This window comes from Myxocyprinus asiaticus, chromosome 9 (genome assembly GCF_019703515.2).
Source record: "Myxocyprinus asiaticus isolate MX2 ecotype Aquarium Trade chromosome 9, UBuf_Myxa_2, whole genome shotgun sequence".
NCBI classification, from domain to species: Eukaryota; Metazoa; Chordata; class Actinopteri; order Cypriniformes; family Catostomidae; genus Myxocyprinus; species Myxocyprinus asiaticus.
Window position 1 is genome coordinate 479420 of NC_059352.1, and position 21384 is coordinate 500803.

At 40.4% G+C, this 21384-nt stretch overlaps 3 protein-coding genes across 6 annotated transcripts in view; all 3 read right to left on the minus strand.

Moving 5' to 3' along the window:
* Positions 1-3700, minus strand: part of zgc:65895 (uncharacterized protein LOC393546 homolog) — a 31744-nt gene extending 28044 nt beyond the window's left edge. Inside the window, exon 1 of the mRNA XM_051706087.1 lies at positions 1194-3700. Coding sequence (XP_051562047.1) covers positions 1194-3130 — 1937 coding nt within the window. The 5' untranslated portion in view covers positions 3131-3700. The remainder of the gene's footprint in view (positions 1-1193) is intronic.
* A 1916-nt stretch (positions 3701-5616) lies between these two features.
* nufip1 (nuclear FMR1 interacting protein 1) lies at positions 5617-13791 on the minus strand. 2 transcript variants are annotated; one of them, XM_051706099.1, is made up of 9 exons: positions 13365-13791; positions 13172-13273; positions 11576-11638; positions 11321-11397; positions 11136-11228; positions 10866-11050; positions 10554-10694; positions 9661-9905; positions 5617-6348 (listed from the first exon to the last, which is right to left on the minus strand). In XM_051706099.1, exons 1-9 carry the CDS (start codon positions 13644-13646, stop codon positions 5785-5787), a joined length of 1752 nt encoding a protein of 583 aa, XP_051562059.1. In that variant the 5' UTR covers positions 13647-13791; the 3' UTR covers positions 5617-5784. The 2 variants fall into 2 exon arrangements, with proteins under 2 accessions (XP_051562059.1, XP_051562058.1); XM_051706098.1 differs by having other exon boundaries at positions 13172-13276.
* An 811-nt stretch (positions 13792-14602) lies between these two features.
* On the minus strand, positions 14603-21358 carry LOC127445791 (dTDP-D-glucose 4,6-dehydratase-like). 3 transcript variants are annotated; one of them, XM_051706120.1, is made up of 13 exons: positions 21211-21326; positions 20930-21046; positions 20655-20721; positions 20509-20577; positions 18655-18745; positions 18403-18545; positions 18140-18238; positions 17979-18038; positions 17836-17879; positions 15537-15702; positions 15335-15393; positions 15141-15238; positions 14603-15028 (listed from the first exon to the last, which is right to left on the minus strand). In XM_051706120.1, the coding sequence occupies exons 2-13, from the start codon at positions 20983-20985 to the stop codon at positions 14943-14945; spliced, it is 1038 nt and encodes a 345-aa protein (XP_051562080.1). In that variant the 5' UTR covers positions 20986-21046; positions 21211-21326; the 3' UTR covers positions 14603-14942. The 3 variants fall into 3 exon arrangements, with proteins under 3 accessions (XP_051562080.1, XP_051562081.1, XP_051562079.1); XM_051706121.1 differs by having other exon boundaries at positions 18403-18500; positions 20930-21358; XM_051706119.1 differs by having other exon boundaries at positions 20930-21358.
* Positions 21359-21384: the final 26 nt, after the last annotated feature.

The following is a 21384-nucleotide window of genomic DNA, read 5'->3' on the forward strand; positions in this document are numbered from 1 at the left end:
CTGTCAATCAACTCGAGAGCAAGCATGCGCATTAGCTATACAAGCCAGGTATTTTTTTTCTTTAGCGTAATCTGAGGTAAAGAATCACAATTTATGATACCAGTGTTGTCAGATTTCACTGTTGATTTTAAATATGTTCTTTGATTGTAATCTTGACCAACCGTTTTGGAGATTTTGGTCTTTCTCCATTCAAGTATATAGGAGCTGCACTGGTATGACTCGAAATAGTCTCCCGAGAGCATTCCAACGATGGCCTGACAGTGGGCTGGCTTGCTAGAAAGTCTTTGGCCTAATTTTCATGAAAATAATGAAACAATGCAAAAAATCTTATATTTTAATTCTGACTTTAGATGTTGGGGTGAAGTATGACCTAGATATTCCTACATGAGGTTCCCCCTTTCAACTTGGGGGGAAATGGGCCTTAAGGCTCAGGTATACTTTGTTTTTATGCATTCCGGACCGCCTCGCACACGGTCAAGTGCTCTGACTTTTTAAGGTGCTGTAAGTGATTTTTTTCATGTAAAGGTATGCAAAAAAAATTCCTACTCCCTGAAAGATATTTGGACTCTGTGTCAGCTCTAGACACTAAACAGCAAACAAAAATGTGGTCTCTGACGCTTTCTTCCTGTCAATGATTTTGTGCGTTCTCATAGTATTGTAGTTGCAGCAAATTGAGTCTTGATGACATTTTTATGCCATGTTACTCATAACAGTTGTCAGTTGAGGGCGCTATTTTGCTGCTGTTTTTTTCAATAATTTTTGCTCGTGTTTGTCTCAAAGCTCATTAGGTATCTTTTGAGTGCGGGGTTTTGGCTAATCCAACGGCTCAGCTTGTGGAAATTCTAGAATGGCTTACAGCACCTTTAAAAGTGTATTATTTTGATTGCGAGCGAATATGAATGGTGACCATGTGCAAAGAAGAGGACTGCCGCGTGTCGAGAAAATCTGCGCCACATGCAGAAAGTCTGTGCAGACTGTGCACGATCCGATCAGCAGCGCAGACAATGGAAGTTTGGCTTTTATTCATGAAACACGAGCAGAACACATTTGATGTAAATTGTTAGTAAAACAATTCTTATGCAATTATACATTTGGATCAATAAGTGGCCCAATATACCTGACTTCATACTCAACCATACAGCGGTTAAGTGGGGATCTAGTAGGCTCTTTTAAGCATAAAATATGACTCTTACCTGTCGTCATCTGCACCAGTCAAGACAGCTGCAGCACTGACATCTTGTCCCAGAGCAGCACCTGCATCAGTTGCGGCCTGTCCAGTCATTCCTCCTGCAGCCAGTCGTGGCAGAGCGAGCAGCGGGTGATGCTGTAACAGCAGGCGCTGGGCATCTTCCAGCTGTGAGGCCGTCACAGCACTCATGCCACTGTAGGAGACACCTGACGGGGGAAGCTGTGCACCCTGTTGACCCAGTACTGCGGGGCGGCCCAGTATCGCAGCTCCATGCAACAGTGACTGCGCTCCTGCAGATGAAGGCATGTTAGATCCAGATGGAACTGAAGTTGTGGATGAAGACTGCTGAGGTGCAGGTTGCTGCTGTTCTGGGTGCAGTTGGGCCGGGGTGACAGTGCCCATCTGAGGGGCGGGAACCTGCGGTCTTGAAGATGCGGACTGAGGAACTACTGGAAGTCCTGGTATGCCAATGGGAGCTGGAGCCGCTCGGGGCGACACCGCAGTTTGAATTGGAGGAATCTGGAGAGGTTGAGCTGTGGGCATTTGGGCATATTCCATTGGTGGCATTCCACTCTGGGTAACAGACAAGGCGGGTTTCGCATTAGTGGGGTAGCTGCTCTGCATTTGGGGTATTTGGCCCTCTACGGTGTAGGATACCGGCTGTTGGGGTCTAACGGGGGCAGATGAACTCTCAGTGCCCATCATACCTGTCTGAGTAACTACGTGGGGGTTGATAGAGGGGGCAACAGCGGGCTGAAGTATCGCGTGAGCATTCAGGTCTTGAGGGGGAAGAGCGGTGTGTGTTGCATATGTCTGTTGGACGTCTCCACCACCACTGAGAGTGCTTCCAGAAGAACTGCCACTCGTGGTCTCATGTTCAGACTGAATGATGGTCTCCACAGTTCTGTGAGCGGCTACTGTTGTGTCTCCAGAAGGGGCGTCTTTCTCATAATACTCTGCACACATCCAGCGGCCCTTTCGAAACGGCTCTGAGTTGGAATCGAGTTTGACCACCCTGAAACGAGATGCTGTGGCAGCTGCAGTCGTCTGAGTTTGGGTCGTAGTTGGTATTGGTGGTGGTAGCTGTGCAGGTGGAACTGTCACCGCAACCGATGCACTTCCTGTGGGCCCTGATCCACCTCCAATCTCTGTTGCAGAACGCAGAACACTTCCTGTTGAAGCTGCAGGGTGACTTACTGCTGCGGTTCCACCACCATCCACAACAGCAGCTTGGGTCGATCGTCCACTTGACTGGGCCGTGACGCCGCCCGTAGACGCCAATGACGTAGGTCTCACTTGGGTGGCTGCCGCAGGACGAGTCCCTTGCTCCTTGTGATGTCCATGAGGCTGATGATGATGATGAGGAGCATGGTGATGGACTCCATTGGCCATGTACCCCTGCTGCGGGTGATGCAAGACCGGTTCATTGGGCGACGCAACCCCAGGAGTCTCACCTCCATGCAAACTATTTAGCGTTTCTTCGGAAGAACTCCTCTCGGGAATGCCAGTGTCCGTGGCTCGAGAAACGGACACATCGAGGATGTCGGATGAGGAGAGGTCCTCCGTGTGGGACTCGTCCATGTCATCGTAACTCTCGGTATCGTCCGCAATGCTGTTATTAGCGCTGGCGGACACCTGCGCGGGCAGGACGCTTGTGATCTGAAAGCCACTCTTCTTTTTGACCTGTGCCCCAACGGTCTGACCCTGAGGGTGGATGTTGAGGCTGTGGGGTGGGTGATGCGGTCCAGGGGATGAAGAGCCGGTGGGGGCCGCGTGGGGCATCATCCCTGCGGTCTGATGGTCTTCGGCTGGGGCAACAGGGCAGTTAATACTGACCGTGGCACCACTGGTGGGGTTACTGCCCCTGCGGCCAGCGAACACAGATGGGTGGGACATCCTCCTGCTGGAGGGCGTCTCACCGGGAGAGTTTGAGTGATGCATGTGGTGAAATTCACTCTTGATAAGGATGTAAATATGGTAAATACAGTGTAGGGATGTGTCTGGGAAATACACTAGAGTCTGTGCGATGACGTCGTTAGTAAATCACTTATAGTCCCCATTGACAAAAGCACGAGTTTGACACGTCCTACTGCACTGCTTATGATAAATCAATACTTATAATCAATAATGTCGCCCTCACAGCAGACTAACGACAGCTAGCTCCCGGTTAGCACATTAAAAGCGCCTGCTGGTTAACTGTTCGGTCTTTAAAACACAAACTATGTCCATTATCATCATTACTCCTGATATATTTACACAAGTTCACACACTGATCTGTGTGACACACATCAGCTGCAGCTCAATGCCGGTGTATAAATCATAAACAGTCATCACCTCAGAACGCTTTTATTCGCTCAGTATCCACAGAAATGATCCCACACGGCGGTTTATTCGTGTCTGACGGCTGTATCTCGCCTCTATTCGCGGTACAGACGGTGAAACGGCTTCATGCGGAGGTTTGCTGTCTCATCCTCAACACATCACTGAGGTAAGCACGCTAATCGACGGAGCTAGCAGCTGTGATGACGGTAGCAGGGGGCGGGGCCGCAGGGGACAGGACACGCCCATCCGTGTAACGTTGATCCCAGATCAGATGAGCAGAGCGTTCTGCGGTTGGGGTGCAGTGAGGGCGGCTGATCTCAGACCGGCTGCTGCTGCGAGTTCTGCGGCATCTGGAGGAGAGTCGTTGAGGTAAAACAGTACATTAATAAATGAACATATTATTAATACATTTTTCACATTTAATACATTAAGGACAATAATTAATTTGTTTAATCACTTTTAACAATATATATATATATATATTTATTATTTGTAATAATATATCATATGTATGTAAATATGTTGTAAGATGTTTTATATGAATGTTTATGTAAAAATATATACAAGTAAAAATACGTTGCATGATATTAATGTTTATATAAAAAGATATACAAAAACAATTAAAATACATATTATGCGTTATATTATAAATATATTCACAAAATCTATTACTATTATTATACAAAATATACTATTTATTAATAATGACAACAATAATATGGAAACATACTATTAATTTGTCACAATACAAAACAGTGGACAATCATTAATTCATTTATCACATCTAACAAGATAAAAAATGTTAATTATTTGTTCTATCTAATGAATATGATTATATAAAAAGATGAACTAATATTTATATTTACAAAACCTACTATTAATCTATTAATAATAATGGTAACAATGTGACAATATATTATTTATTTATTTTTAACAATACGTTATGGGCAATCGTTTATTTGTTTATCACATTTAAGTAAAAACTAAAATAAATTGTTAATTTATAATATCTTATAAATGTAAATATTTTAAAATATATTTATATAAAAATATAAGAAAAAATATATATACATATATAAACAAAAATGTAGTAATTTACTGATCAATACTGTTACATTAATATTATTGCAATATATTGTAGTATTTGTAACAGTAAACATTCGAACAAGACAAATGATCACACTATTTACTAAAATAACTAGCAGTACACTATGAGATAAAATAAATATTTGCCATAGATGTGTAGATGTGATTTATTGGTCCTAAAGGAGCAACTCAAGAACACAGTTCACATTCAGATGAGCATCATTTATGCTAATAGTTCAAATAAAAGCGTACAGTGCTCATTAGACTATCTTCAGTAGAGCTCATACAGTACATGCACACATTATATCCATCTTAATAACTCAAGACCGCTCACATTAAAAGATATGAAATAATGTCGTTGTTTTAATCGGAAAAAGCTAAGATGAAAATGCTTTGGCAATATAAATGTAAATGTATTTGTCATGCCGATAAAACTGAAACTAAATCTTTATCTACTTTTCTGTACATAGAAACATTATTGTCACCATGACAATCATTGAGCAGATTGACAAGAGTTCACTGCTGTGACAAACTAAAGATTCATACACCCATCAGACTCACACACACACTGTTAGGACAAGACAGGACTTGTGTGTGTTACAAAAGAAACCTGCAGGACTTCTCAACATTAAACCACAAAAATAAGCCAAAAGAGTCTTCAGCATCTCCACCCTTCATCAGTGAGACACCTGAACAGCTGCAGGTAAAGATGGAGATTATAATGAATAGATTCCATCAAGACACCTGCACACAAAACACAACACACACACACACTAAACGAGTCCAAGCGTCTCCTTTATTTCACACTGAGAATGTTTGGGTGTTTCAGTGTATTAAGATCCAGAAAATGGCACTTAATTACCAAGAAGAATGGAAGCATTATACAAATACATCTAATTCATATCAAACTTATTTTTTATCTGCCATTCATTTTGACAGCTCCAATTAGTATATATTTAAAATATATGATTAGTAATGTTTCACTGATGTTTGAAAAAACAAACAAACAACCAAATGAACTGATTGTATTGGCTAGTTTATAATAAATGTCAATCAAAATGGATTTTAATATCATCATCATACAGTGATATCATTTGACCTTAAGCTCCTTTTATGACAGGTTCAATTAGTCTATACAAAACATCTGATTAATAATGATGCACAAATGAATAAACTGATCATCATCACTATGGAGCTCTGCACGGTTGTTTACATTCGTCTGGTTCATCTACTGCGTCTGTGGATGTGTTTCGACACTCGTCTGACACGTCAGGAGAGTTTTCGTTCGGTTGTCGCTCGTCTGGTTCTTCACACACTAAACTGTGAGCAAACAGCTGCAGGAACACACTGGGCCGCTGGGCTTTAACTGGACTCTGAGACGAGACTCCATCTCTGACGTCACATGTGTCTGTGTTACGGATGTCAGAGCGCTGTGACATCACTGGAGACATCTGACAGACCGCTGTGTGATTGGTGGAATGATCTGAAGTCTTGAGCTCCTCCTGTGATTGGCTGCTCCGGCTGTCTGTCTGTGTCAGTTCTTGTTCATGTCTTGTGATGCTCTCATCTGTCGCTCTGTTGTGCTCACCATCATCTTCACACGACGAGTCTCGTGTACCGACAGTTGTGTTTGAACTCAGGTTGATTTTGTTACAGTCTTTATCAGCCAGACCAAAGAATCCTTTGCGGACGATGAATCGAACACACTGAAGAACAATGTTCCTCTCATGACGAATATCAGGAGCCAATAACTGCAAAACAATGACACATTTACAGTCAAATGACATTAATCACAGTAACCGTCCTGTTATTGATCACTTTCACTCATTGATTAAAGTAATCATGACTGACTGTGACAGACATGGTCACAAGTCCAAGTCAAGTCTTAATAAATAGTTCTTTATCTGGAGCTGGTTAGTTTAATAAACCCTGTATACAGCTAATTCCATTTTGAAATATTAAAACTGACTACATGAGCTTTAACTTTAATCGTGGATTTTATTTTATACAGTAAACAATCAATAAACTATCAATATCTTGCATTAAAAGAGAACTGATTTTACACATAAGGAAAACTAGTTCTGTCCATAAATCTTCTAATTCTATTTCACATTTGCCCATATGAAAATGTACCATAATTTATATAGTTTAAACGGTGGGATTTATTTGTGACAAGACCATGGCTCAGGTAAAACCAAGCATGGATCGTCACTACCATAGTAAAATGTAACATGATTTCTATAAAACAAACATTGCCATTTTTGTAAGAAAAACAGTATCCTACACACATTTAACCCTCCTATTGCGTTCGGGTCATTTTTGACCCAGTAGAGGTAAATCATCATTTTTAAATACCACGTAGTTTTACCAATCTTTGTGACATTGTCAAGACTACCAAAATGAACATTATTATTATTATTTAAAAAAAAAAAAAGAAATCATTTAAGAGATATTTAAGAGAACTTTTCTGTTCCTGGATCAATTTTGATCCGGGCATCAGTTGTGGCTTTACACATGATATTATGCAGATATTTTCACACATTACTAATTCAATTTATTTTTTAAATACTTAACTTACATTTAGCTTCTTTCCCATACTCTCACACACACTTTGTCTCAAAATGGGACTGCATCTTGTTTACAAACATACACACACGTGCGCACACACACACACACACACACACAAAAACACACAGTCACACACACACTTACACAGTCTCACACAGACACATACAGACACACACACACAGTCACACACACACAGTCACACACACACACACACACACACACACAGTCGCACGCACTCACACAGTAACACACACACAGTCTCACAGAGACACATACAGTCTCACACACATTCAGACACACACATACATGCACAGTTGTTTTTCAGCAGTAATGAATAATTAATATGGAAGTTAATAAGAGAATTACTAGAAATTCTCATTTTAAACATTTATATAAATTTAATGCAATGTTATATTAAATTACATTTAATATAAACCTTGATAAAAATATATATCTTCACATGCATCACACTGGTTTAGCTGTAGTTAATGCATATTTTGAAATGTTAAAGAATTTCTACATTTATTAATTTAATAAATTAATTACATCTATTATTGAATATATTACTGCCTAAAATACTGCAGTCAATACAGTTATTGTTACTGTAGTAAATTCATGATAAAGGTGGTGATGTGTGAGAACTCTGCTAATGTCTCTGCATGTCACAGTGTTTTCTCCGCATGCCGTTTAATGTTTGGTCACCGAGAGGTTTGCACCAGAGAATTCTGTGCTGAATTCAAATGTTTCCATGACTCACTGGTATGTAATGATTACACCGTGAGGATGAGAGCTCGAGACTGGCCCGCGAGGTGCGCGAATATACCTGCTCTGCACTCACGCTGCTTTGTCCACTGATCCGGGTAGCGAATAATGCCGTTTCATTCCACTTTTAATGTGTTTGCCGTTTGATATCGCTTAACAGAAACCGGCAGGGCATAAACGGAGAGAGAGAGGGAGAGTTGCCCAACTCTGCAGTCGCACCAGCGGGAAAACAGTCGTAAAATTAATTGTGTTTTTCATGATTTCCAAATCATGTCGCAAGTCAACTGCAACTTAAGAGCGACTCGAGTTTCCATCTCTGGACTGTGAATAGTGAATTTCTACAATGCCATCTGTAAATGAAAACTACTGACATGAACAAAAATATCGGTCACTAACAAATAAGTTGTCGAAGGTGATAAAAGTTCAAAATCTTTTTTACAATCTACTTCAAAACACATGCCAAGTTCATAGAAATGTATTGTTTTGCCCATGTTGTTTTCATGGAATTTTTTTAAAAACATTTATAGCATTTTCTACAAAAAAAAATTATTAACATTAAAAATATTAAGTGTACTAAAATGTATTAAAATACTTTCCATGTACCTTGTGGATACATGTGTACACAACTAATTTAAAAAAATATATAAAAAAATGTCAAATTAATCATTAAAAACATTTTTAAACATTAATATATATATTTATTTTATTTTTTTCCCCCCAAAGACAAAAAGTTTCTTTGAGTCACATTTATCAAGAAGTTTTCATAGGGTTACTCGTTTTGACGCAAATAAAAGGCCCTTTTCATAAAAATGTCAAAACATCCAATTAGTTTTTAACTTCACACAGTCATGAGGGTCTAAAAAGGTCTTCACTATTTCTATTATTTTTTTGGTCACATGACAGCAAGATTGCTACATACATGTTGGTTACACCACCTGACTTTGGTGGACAAAAGTTTTTTGAATATTAATAATATTTTTAAATAAATTTGTTGCTTATTTTTTTCTGCACTATTCATGCCAAAATCTCTTTTTTCAACTTTTTTAGCTTTTTTTCTTTTCTTGATTGTGTCCCATTTTCTCCCCAATTTGGAATGCCCAATGTGCTCTAAGTCCTCGTGGTGGCGTAGTGACTCACTTCAATCCGGGTGGTGGAGGACGAATCTCAGTTGCCTCCACGTCTGAGACCGTCAATCTGCGCATCTTATCACGTGGCTTGTTGAGCGCGTTACCGTGGAGATGTAGCGCGTGTGGAGGCTTCATGCTATTCTCCGCGGCATCCACGCACAAATCACCACACGCCCCACCGAGAGCGAGAACCACATTATAGTGACCACGAGGAGGTTACCCCATGTGACTGTACCCTCCCTAGCAACCGGGCCTATTTGGTTGCTTAGGAGACCCGGTTGGAGTCACTCAGCACGCCCTGGATTCAAACTCGCGACTCCAGGTGTGATAGTCAGCGTCAGTACTCGCTGAGATACCCAGACCCCCCAACAATTGTAGCTTTTAATGAGACTTTTATTTTTTACTGTCTCTGAACGGTTACATCACATGACATTTTTGACTCCGAAAAATCAGAAAAAAAGTGTGTCGGTCACTGACCCATTTATAATGATATTGAATGTTTTTACTGTATGGTGAACATTCTGCCTAACATCTCTTTTGTGTTCCACATAAGTCAGAATATCATTCCGGTTTGGAACGACATGAGGGTGAGTAAATGATACACACCATCTCCAGCAGTGTTGGTCGGTGTTGTCGTGGTTCACTGGGGTTCCCTTGACCTCCTCTACGACCCCTGACCCCGTGACGACCCCTGCCTCCTCTCCCTCTCCCGGCCGGTGGATGATGGGACGTCTGCGGTCCATCTGCAGGTTTCTCGTGTTGTGTTGTGTTCTTCTGGACAGGAACTGGATGAGCTGGCAGTAAAGCTTTCTTCTCCTGCACCACCTGACCAGCTCTGAGCACAACAGCATCTGTGACAGGAAACAAACACGTCATCACTCACTAAAGCTGTCAAACAACAGCAGGACTCCACATTGAGCTTGACTGCTTAACTATCCAAAAACAATTACTCATACAATGTTTTCTAAAGCCTGTATAGATAATGCATTATAGAGGTAATAATAATGTCTTGTTATAATCTAGTACAGTAGCCGAGCTAGTGCTGTTAATTAAGAGGACCTTCTGACTTGACACATTATGAAAAATATTAACTGTACAAACTGTACTTCATCATTAGATTTCATCATTATCACATTTTAGCTTATAATGTACAAAATTCAAGTATTCCATCAACAGATATATATTAATGGAATGCATATAAATGGATAAAATATATATAGTATATGCATTTTTTTTTTTTTTTACGTGTTTATTGTTTACATAAATCAATGGGCTAAATCGGTACTGTCTCTTTAAGAAGTGTCAGTTCAGCGAGCATCTCACAGAAGTGTTTCAGTTGAGCACATATTAATGAGAGTGGACTCGACTGGCTTCTTGCATCCGTAATGTGTGTGATTAGAATTAAAAGTTTATTTTTTTATGATCAACAACTGACTGTAAATGGTTGTGGTTGTCGTGGACATGTGATCATGCACATGCAAGGGCTTTAGGGCACTAACCATCAGTATCTGCTTCACTCTCACTGGTTGTCATGTCGTCTCCATAACTGGACATCAGTGACCCCAGGGCAGAGGTCACATTTTTAGGGGCAACAGATACTCCAGCCTGCTTCTGTTTAACTGAATCCTCTTTATCAGACTCTGATCGAACAGAAGTTATTTAAATTAATACAAACACTCACAAACCTCTAAATAACCATCAAACATTTGCATGACAGTGTCATAGCAACAATCTATACAGCAGTTTCTTGAAGGCACATTCAGTAACTTCACAGAATGGTGGTATAAATGTAGCGGGCGAGTTTTTCTGACCTGGGTCACTGTTGGCGAGAGCTCCGAGCGGGTCTGCGTCCGCATGAGGTCGTTTCAGAGGCACGTGCTGCTCCGTCTCCGAGTTCTTGAACTGAAATCTTTCATTCACTCCTTCACTGCGCCTGTTGAACCCTCGTCCCCGATACTGACCTCCACGACCCCTGCACGACCCCCTCTTCATACGACTGGGAAAGAGGAAAAGGAAATACTGTTCATGTTCAAACACACACACCACCTATCATGGAAACGGTTTAGAGTTCAGTGACGCACCCAAACTGCGCCGTCTCCAGCACGTCTCCTCGCTGCTCCTTCATCTCCATCAGCTTCAGTTTCTTCTTCATGTTGCTCAGCGTCGGATAGTTTCTGCACATATAAAGGGTGTTGAAGATGCATCAACATGTGATTGAAATAGCAACAGCTTGATGTTGATGGCATCAAGAGAATGTGTCTCATACTTGCGTCTCTCTTCTCTCCACCTGGTGATCTCCTCTGGTGTGTCCAGTTTGATTCTCTTGGCACCAGGAGCGTGATTCTGAAGGAGAACCAGAAGCAGAGACTCATTAAAAGTCTAATTCTTTCCTTCTTTCTCCCACGAAACTCAACATGATGGTGAGTAAAGTTTCCTTTTTGAGTGAACAATTCCTTTCAAACTGGCATGTAACATGTGCTTGTGTTTACTGTAAAACAGCAGATGATGGGATGAGACTTACATTCCTCCAGTGGATCTTCACCAGCTTCTCATGAGCAGTAAAATTACAGTCATCAACAGAACACTGCAGAGAGAAAATCACAATCATACAGGTTTCGAAAAGGATACTAGAATAGCACGAGTAGTTACACGTAATCTGGATTATGTAATCAGATTACTTAGAATCAGTACTAGTAATTACACTACATTTAAGTATGTGTAATCAGATTACAATTTAGTTTATCATGGATTACATTTTTGATTATATTACCAATCAGTTTATGCAAATGACTAGTGGCATACCCAAAATTAAAGGCTTAAAAAAAAAGTTGTTTGGTATCACTTTAAAGAAAACCTTTCAACATTTTTAATGATATAGATTATGATACATTCTGAGACTCTCAGTCAAAGAAACTGAAAAATCACCAAAAAAGTGAGCCAAAAATGTACTTTGTTCCTTATTTTTCTGATTTGACATTATATATCTCTGAATGTAAATAAGATGGCTCCGAAATATTGCTTTTGTTTTGTTCCCAATCATGTCAACTATGTCTGAGAACAATTTTTTGTTGATACAACAAAGCAATCAAAAGTTATAGCATTACAAAATAATTTATCATAGTGTCCAAAAACGTCTCCAAACAAATAAAACATAATAATTGTACATAAGAACTAATTACACATGCAAACACAACAATGACTAAAGGTTTGCATAGCATGCAGACATGATTTTAGTAATGAGATTTCACAGAATGAGTTTCATTCTGTGTCATTTGGGTCATCATTGAGTCTGTGTCATGTATTTGGCGCCATCTCCTGGTGGTCATATGTAACATTGTGCTTCATGTGGATTATCTAATGATCTATACATCTGATTATCTTGTGTGTGGACTCGTTTGAAAGATACTCGCCTCCTCTAAGTAATGATATGTGATATTTTATGTTCCGTTTATATTTCATGAAGTTATAAGTGAAAATGCAGCATATAAGCAACACCAACTTTATTGTCAAAGACATATACTGAGCTATTACTCACTATATTTGTGAACTCGTCTGTGAGTAAAACAAATAGGCTGGTTGTATTCTACTCTTTGAGAGCTTTCCAACAACATATGACACGTGACTATTTGATGAGTTTGATGTTTTGACTGATTACAATAATTTGTACAGTGCAATATTTTAAATAAATTATCAGAACAGAACACTTCTGATTTGTCTGCAGATTTTAAAGCACTTGTTCAGTTTTGGTCATAATGTCTACATGCATTGGAAAGTAGAGCTTATAAGCTGTCAAACGATACCTATATTGTGTTAAGATCGTAGTTATTAATATTACAGCAATTATTTTTTCTCACAGGCTTGCATTTGAACGTAAAGGGTTAATACATTTAAAATAAATTATTCAATTTATCAAATCATACATTACAATAAGTAATCCAAAAGTAATCAAAATAGATCACATAAAATGTAATCTAAAGCATAACGTTATTGATTACAATTTGAGTTGTCTTCTTTGTCATCAGTACATTATTTCATGACATTTTTGCAGACCCCCTCTAGCACCCCCTTGTGCCCCCAGTTTGAACCCCCCTGCTTTAAATAATCATGATGGATTTACCTTGACATGCTGTGAAATATGTTCATCATATTTGTATTGATTTTTGAAGCTTCTGTCACACGTGTCACAGAAGTGACTGAACTCTGCCTCTTTCTGCTGCTTCTGCTGAAAGACAACAACACATATTATAATAACATCCGTTTGTAAACACATAATGGTGTAGCAGACTAGTGATTGATTATTAGGTCTGAACCTTCTTGCCCCACTGCTGCTGTTGTCCATGAGTCTGCCAGCCCTGTCTGTACTGATGATGATGATGATGATGCTGATGATGATGCTGTTGTCCGTGATAATGAACCGGAGACGGGCTTGAGCTCCAGAGTCCGGCCGGTGCGGATTGAGTCCAGCTCCAGTCTCTATTCGCCTCGAACTTCATCTGGTTCTGCTGCTGTGGACTCCAGCGGACTGAAGATGATGGTGGTTCTGCTGGACTGCTGAAGTTCGGCGGCGGATAGAGCTCGTGCTCGCCCATCATCACAAACAAAATCTAATCAGCTGCTCGTGTTTAAACCACTTCTAATGACACTTTATACATTCACATAAACACACTTATCTACACATGTGCTACTGACACTACATGCCGTCCTGCACACGTGTGTGTATATGTGGCGCTCCTCATACGTCACTTCCGAGTCAGTCTGCGGGCAATATGATCAGAGATCTTTTATACTTCCGCGCTTTTATCATTGGAGAGAGCGTGACGGTCAACTAACGTGTTACGACAGTAAGTCGCCGTTTGCGGATACCATACAAATGAATGGGCAGAGCCGTAAACTGACACCTACCTGTCGCAAAATTGTCTGTGTCTTCTGTTATAAACAGCTATTTTATCGTAGTAAACTCCAACATAGTTCACTCCAAAATGATTTAGTGTAAATCATGTAGAAGATTAGCGAACAGGTGGTCAGTTCATTAAGTGATGAACTATTTCTTCACAAAAGCAGTTTATTCGACGTACTGAAGCATCTCTTCCATAGACATCCACTCAAAAAGAACGGCCTCTTGTCTCCTCGCCAGTGTGTCGCCCGCGTTATGCTTTCCTGTGAGATAACATTAGACGGGCTCTGTTATGCTGTCTCGACACTAGACGGCGCTGTACGTCACACACGTTACGTGTAGAGGCAATGTATGCAAATGCAGAAAACACAATAATAATTACTGAATAAACAAAAAGTGCAAAATGGGTTGTAAAATGTTAATGTTGTATTTCTATATTTAGTCGAGATAAGAACAAAGATGTAAAGTGTGATTTCAATTTTTATGTGTTGATGTGATGTTTCAAGTGTTCTAAAACTAGTACCATAATTATATCTGTGAAAGTAAAATCAGAATAAAATTATATCTGTATAATCAGGTTATCTGTGTAATAGTTCAATTAAATTTATGTTGAGTTTCATCAGCAAAATATTATGAATTCCTCACAGCCCTGTTTGTACAAGGTTTATTAAAGGATTAATTGTTTATAAACATAGTTTACATACATGATGCTTATTCAAGTTTCCATACCAAACAGGTTAAAAGAAATAGGTTTCAATTAAATCATCTATACATCGATCATCATATGAAATTAACCTGACTGATTAATCCAACACTTTTATTTAAGAGCTATCAGACAACCTTGAATATAAATGAATAACATATTAAACAGTCACATTAAATATTACAATAACATCTCTTTTTTTAATTTCAGACTTCATAAAATGTTCTGAATCTATCAGAATGTTCATAAGGGACTATATGTGAAGGTGTGTTCAGTGTTTGCTTTGGCAGATCAAACGGTGTCAACAGCCGCGGTCAAATGTTCGTGTTTCTCTGCGATTAATGGCCAGTGCTGTGGATTCTCCTCATACCACTTTACTGAAGAAACAACAATAACAAGACAAAGATGAATAAACTATTACATGATACATCATCATACACCTCATCCGGACAGATATATTACAGGAATGTTTGTTGGAGAAACTCTTACTTGTCCGTCGGATTCCCTCCTTCCACGGCACTTTTGGCCTCCACCCGAGTCTGTGCAGTTTATCTGACGTCATGGGGTATCTCAACTCACTCACGGGTCTAGATATCACAAAAACATTTAGTTAACTGACACCAATAATCAAGTATAAATATGATGAACTCTGAGAGTTATCATAGCACATATTCAATACACACCGGTCTTCAACAAACTCTATCCAATCATCAACTTCGTCATGTGAAACATTCTTCACTTTCTGTGAACAAGAAACGAAAGTTCAGTGACACAGATGTTACACACGGTCCACATGAACAAATGAATGATATGTAATGATATGGTATCCTGTGATGCTTGGATAATATTAGCAGATAAACACGCTAACTCGGTCAGTACTCGTACCATTTTCACTAGTTCTTTGGCTAACTGAATGATGGGGATCTCAAAGCTGGTGCCGATGTTGTAAATCTCTCCCAGAATGCCCTGCTCCATCACAGTCAGGAAGGCATCTGTGACATCATCAACATACAGGAAGTGGCGTGACTGCCGACCGCTGCCCTGAACAGTGCTGGAAGACAGCGAGAAAAACAACATTTGAGTTTGTGATTATCAGTGAATCAGCGAATTTAATAAACATTGTCTTTAAAAAACATCTCCTGTCAGCCGTTGATCAAACAAACAGATAGTCCCACCCCCAAATCACACCATTGGTTGAGTCAGTGTTGTTGTGTCGGGCTTGAATGATCACTCAAAACAAACAGAGGAATTTTTAAAGTGCCACAGATTCACAATGCAGAACACACACTAACAGAAATGAAGGGGTGAGACTGTAACACATCCACAATGTAGAACATATGCACGCACACACACACAAGTGCATTCACAAAAACACACACGCGCACAAAAACACACGCACAAAAATACACAGTCACACACACTCATACAGACACACACACATACAGACACACACTCAGACAGACAGACACGCACAGACAGACAGACAGACACGCACAGACAGACAGACAGACAGACACGCACACAGACAGACAGACACGCACACACACACACAGACACGCACACACAGACAGACAGACAGACAGACAGACACACACACAGACAGACACACACACAGACAGACACACACACAGACAGACAGACAGACAGACACGCACACACACACAGACACGCACACACGCACGCACACACGCACACACAGACACGCACACACACACGCACAGACACGCACACACAGACACGCACAGACACGCACACACAGACACGCACACACACAGACACAGACACGCACACACACAGACACAGACACGCACACACACAGACACGCACACACACAGACAGACACACACACAGACAGACACACAGACAGACAGACAGACAGACACACACACAGACAGACACACACAGACACGCACACACACAGACACGCACACACACAGACACGCACACACACAGACACGCACACACACAGACAAGACACACACAGACAAGACACACACAGACAAGACACACACACAGACAGACAAGACACACACACAGACAGACAAGACACACACACAGACAGACAAGACACACACACAGACAGACAAGACACACACACACACACAGACAAGACACACACACACACACAGACAAGACACACACACACACACGACACACACACACACACACACACAGACAGACAGACAGACAGACATGCACAGACAGACAGACACGCACACACACACACGCACACAGACACGCACGCACACAGACAGACACACACACGCACACAGACAGACACACACACGCACACAGACAGACACACACACGCACACAGACAGACACGCACACGCACGCACACAGACAGACCCGCACACAGACAGACAGACCCACAGACAGACAGACCCACAGACAGACAGACACACAGACAGACAGACAGACACACAGACAGACACACACACAGACAGACACACACACAGACAGACACACACACAGACAGACAGACAGACACACACACAGACAGACAGACACACACACAGACAGACAGACACACACACAGACAGACAGACACACAGACAGACAGACACACACACAGACAGACAGACACACACACAGACAGACAGACACACACACAGACAGACAGACACACACACAGACAGACAGACACACAGACAGACAGACAGACACACACACAGACAGACAGACACACACACAGACAGACAGACACACACACAGACACACACACAGACACACACACAAACAGACACACAGACACACACACAGACACACACAGACAGACAGACACACACACTCTCTCTCACACACACACACACACACACACACACACTCATACAGACACACACAGTCACACACACACACTCATACAGACAGACACACACACACACACAGACAGACAACACACACACACACACACACACACAAGACTGTAACAATGGTGTAACAGAAATTTAAAGGTATATAAGATCTAAATAGTATAAAATCCCCCCAAAAAAGCACAACTAGTGTTTTTACTTTATTGAAGTTAATATTATTACATTTCTTTCATAAAAAAAACAACAAAATTCTGTCAAATTTGACCGCAAACAATAAATGTGTGAGTCTAAACGAACAGTACACAAGGGTTAACAATACTGTCTGGATTTATTTCTACTAAAACACACTTATTATCAGTGTATTAACTCACCATTTTTGGTCCTGTTGAATCAGGGACAGGAATTTGGGAATAACCTGTAAAAACAGGCAGAAAACTCAAATAAACATTCCCAAAACATGCGGGTGAAAACCACACATATAAATAACATATAATGTCTAATATTCTTCATGTACCTTCTCATGGTACTGCCGTGGTCCGTAAACATTACTGCTCCTTGTTATGATGACAGGAAACTGCGGTGTACAAATCAGACATCATTTATACATTTAAATCAAGATCTTCAAACAGCTAAGAGCAAATCCTCCAACGACAGTAGATTCAGAATCATGAATACCTTGTGTTTCATCCAGTAAGACATCACAATGTTCTCTGCAGCAGCTTTAGATGTGGAGTATGGATTGGTCGGTCTTTTTGGACTCATTTCATCAAATGGCTGGAGTGAAATTACAAAACATTACAACATGCAAGCAAAAAAAGCCTAAAGATTTGTCCTCTGATTAACAGTTCTCATGATGCGAGCGCTCCTCTTAACTTTTCATCTACACCTGAATCCAATCCCAGATTAATGCGGATATCAACGGGAATGTTTAATGTCACCTGGTCCAGACTGTGTCCATACACCTCATCAGTGCTCACATAGATGAATCGAGCGACTCGCGCCTCAAACGCCGCTCTGACCAACACTGCAGTGCCATCTGCATTCACACGCATGAAATGCGACGGACACAGGAAAGAGTTCTCTAAATAAGATTATGATAAATACATTTATGAGATATACTGAACATTGCTCTAGAGATAAAAACATTATGTAGATTCATTGTGATGACATCACATCAAACAGTTACTCACCTACATGAGTTTGAGCAGCACAATGAAACACAATATTGATGTTTTCAGTAGAAAAGAGATGATTTATGAAAAACGGATTGCAAACATCCCCCTAAGAGAGAAAAGTTAATGATCAGTTGCACATACTAATAATTACAGGTCGGCTGATAGTGGATTTTGCCGATAACTAAGGTGGTGGGAAAGGCCGATAAACGGTTAATTGGCCAATAGTTTTTTAAATCAATTTATAGAATGTCAAAAAAAACAAACGTATTCTTTTCTTACTATCACGGGCACAGAAAGAGAGTCCAAAATGAATTAAATTCCAGATGCAGTTTATTGTTCAACCAAAATCCCAATAATAACCACAAAAATAGGAAGATTTGGTGCGTTACACGGGACTTTTAAGTATAAACATGCCTCAAACACACAGGGGACTTTTATTTTGTAAATACGGAATTATGAAAAAACTACCAGCAACTATTGGCATAGAGGGACAAATAAACTATACTGTTAGCATGTTTAAAATTAAACTACTTTATTAAAGAATTGTACTGTTTTATTTGATTATTTATTAAATATTTAATTGCTAGGTAGTGCATATAGAATTCCTTTTCAGATCATTTCCTTACTACAACAAAAATACATTTGTATTTTAAACTACACATTGTCTATATGAGTGAGTTAATTCAGTCAGTGTCAACTGATTCTTTGATTCACTAAAAAGAGTCGGCTCACAGAGTCGTTCGTTTGGGAATCGGACAACACTGGTGGCGCTGTAGTTGTTGATTCACTAAAAAGAGTCAGCTCATAGAGTCGTTCGTTTGGGAATCGGACAACACTGGTGGCGCTGTAGTTGTCGATTCACTAAAAAGAGCCGGCTCATAGAGTCGTTCGTTTGGGAATCGGACAACACTGGTGGTGCTGTAGTTGTTGATTCACTAAAAAGAGCCGGCTCACAGAGTCGTTCGTTTGGGAATCGGACAACACTGGTGGCGCTGTAGTTGTCGATTCACTAAAAAGAGCCGGCTCACAGAGTCGTTCGTTTGGGAATCGGACAAAACTGGTGGCGCTGTAGTTGTCGATTCACTAAAAAGAGCCGGCTCACGGAGTCGTTCGTTTGGGAATCGGACAAAACTGGTGGCACTGTAGTTGTCGAATCACTAAAAAGAGCCGGCTCAAAAAGAGTAATTTGGTTGGGAATCATCTACTCTGACAGAGCTTTATGTCTCGTGCTGTAGATACATAGGAGCAGTGAGGGTTGCTGCAGCACTTAATGATAGTACAGGAAACACTGGGAGTATTTTATTCCGGTTTCCTGTCCGCATCACCAAAAGAATTGCATGTTCAAGAACTGTTAATGAAACCAAACATCATGAAAATAATTTGGTTCTTGTATTATAATGCAATCATTACCAGAGAATTTGTATGTGTAGTGGTGGGTTATTAAAACGTACTCACACATTCACTGGAAATCCGAAAATGGTCATCCCTTCACCCCGATGGCATGAACGCTCCTGAGCATTCTAGATTTTCAGCTAACTGAGACTATCGATGAGCAGTGGTACTAGCTAATGAGAGCCGTTCTATGTAAACAACACCGGTAACATTACTGGTTGTAGACCTACAGAGCCCCCCCTTGAGGAAAAAACTAAAACATGTTACATTACAAGCACCCACCAGAATGGCGTGCGACACTGTGAACTTCACTGGCCAAATAGAAAATGTACCCACATATGATGCTTGGCGGGTGTTAATTTCGGGTCCTGGTTCCATAAAGCCACTATCGGTACCGATTAACAGGTAAAACCGATATATCGGTCTACCTCTACTAATAATGTCGAATTACATCTTTCAAACAGGTTGTAGCCATACCGGAATGAATTTATAAGTGCTGGTTTCCTCCACAGATTTGAGGTTCTTCAAACTAGAGCAGTAGTCCAACTGGAACAGAAGAATATAAAACTCTCAATGTGGGTAAAATGTTAATAGCATGTTGTAAAGATAACAGAGAGACTCACATTATCTATATTGATGATTCTCCAGTGTGGGTATCTCACAGCCAATGCATTGATTAAATGAGATCCACTGAAAATAAAACATTGAGTGCTTGCTTAAAAAGTGCCATTTGTAAAAGTTTTATTTAACAAAATAAAAACCACTTGCTCTGGTATTTTGCATTTTAACATTCGGACATTTTAAAATGTGTCCAAAGATTTTTAGAGCCACCGTACCTGCAGGTGAACACAGTAAAGGTGATTCAGTGAGTCAAATTGACAGTAAATGAGTGACTTACATGAATCCAGCTCCTCCAGTCACCAGTACAGTCTGATCATCACTGATGCACAACATTGTTTTCACAAGTCAGTCAATAAAACGCTCTTTATTAATGCTGGACATCAGCTGGCAGAAGCTGTAGAATATTGACGAGGCTATAGATGAAGTAGCAGCGAGCATAACCCGCATAATTAACTTTTTAATAATATGAACTATTTCATCACGAAAATTGACGCACATGTTTTGCTGTACATCTAACGCATGACGTCACTGTAAATAACAGTCTATTACGTCACTCACTGTTTTAGACTTTGCTCCCGTGTTTCCATTCGTCTGCGGATGATTTATTCGCCTTCTTAAAACAATTAAATTATTTTCAAACGCATCGTTCAGTCGCATCAAACTCCCCAAACACAAACGTCACGACAGTCTGAGCGGTTTAGCGGCAGCGGTGACACGTATGAGCTCTGCTGC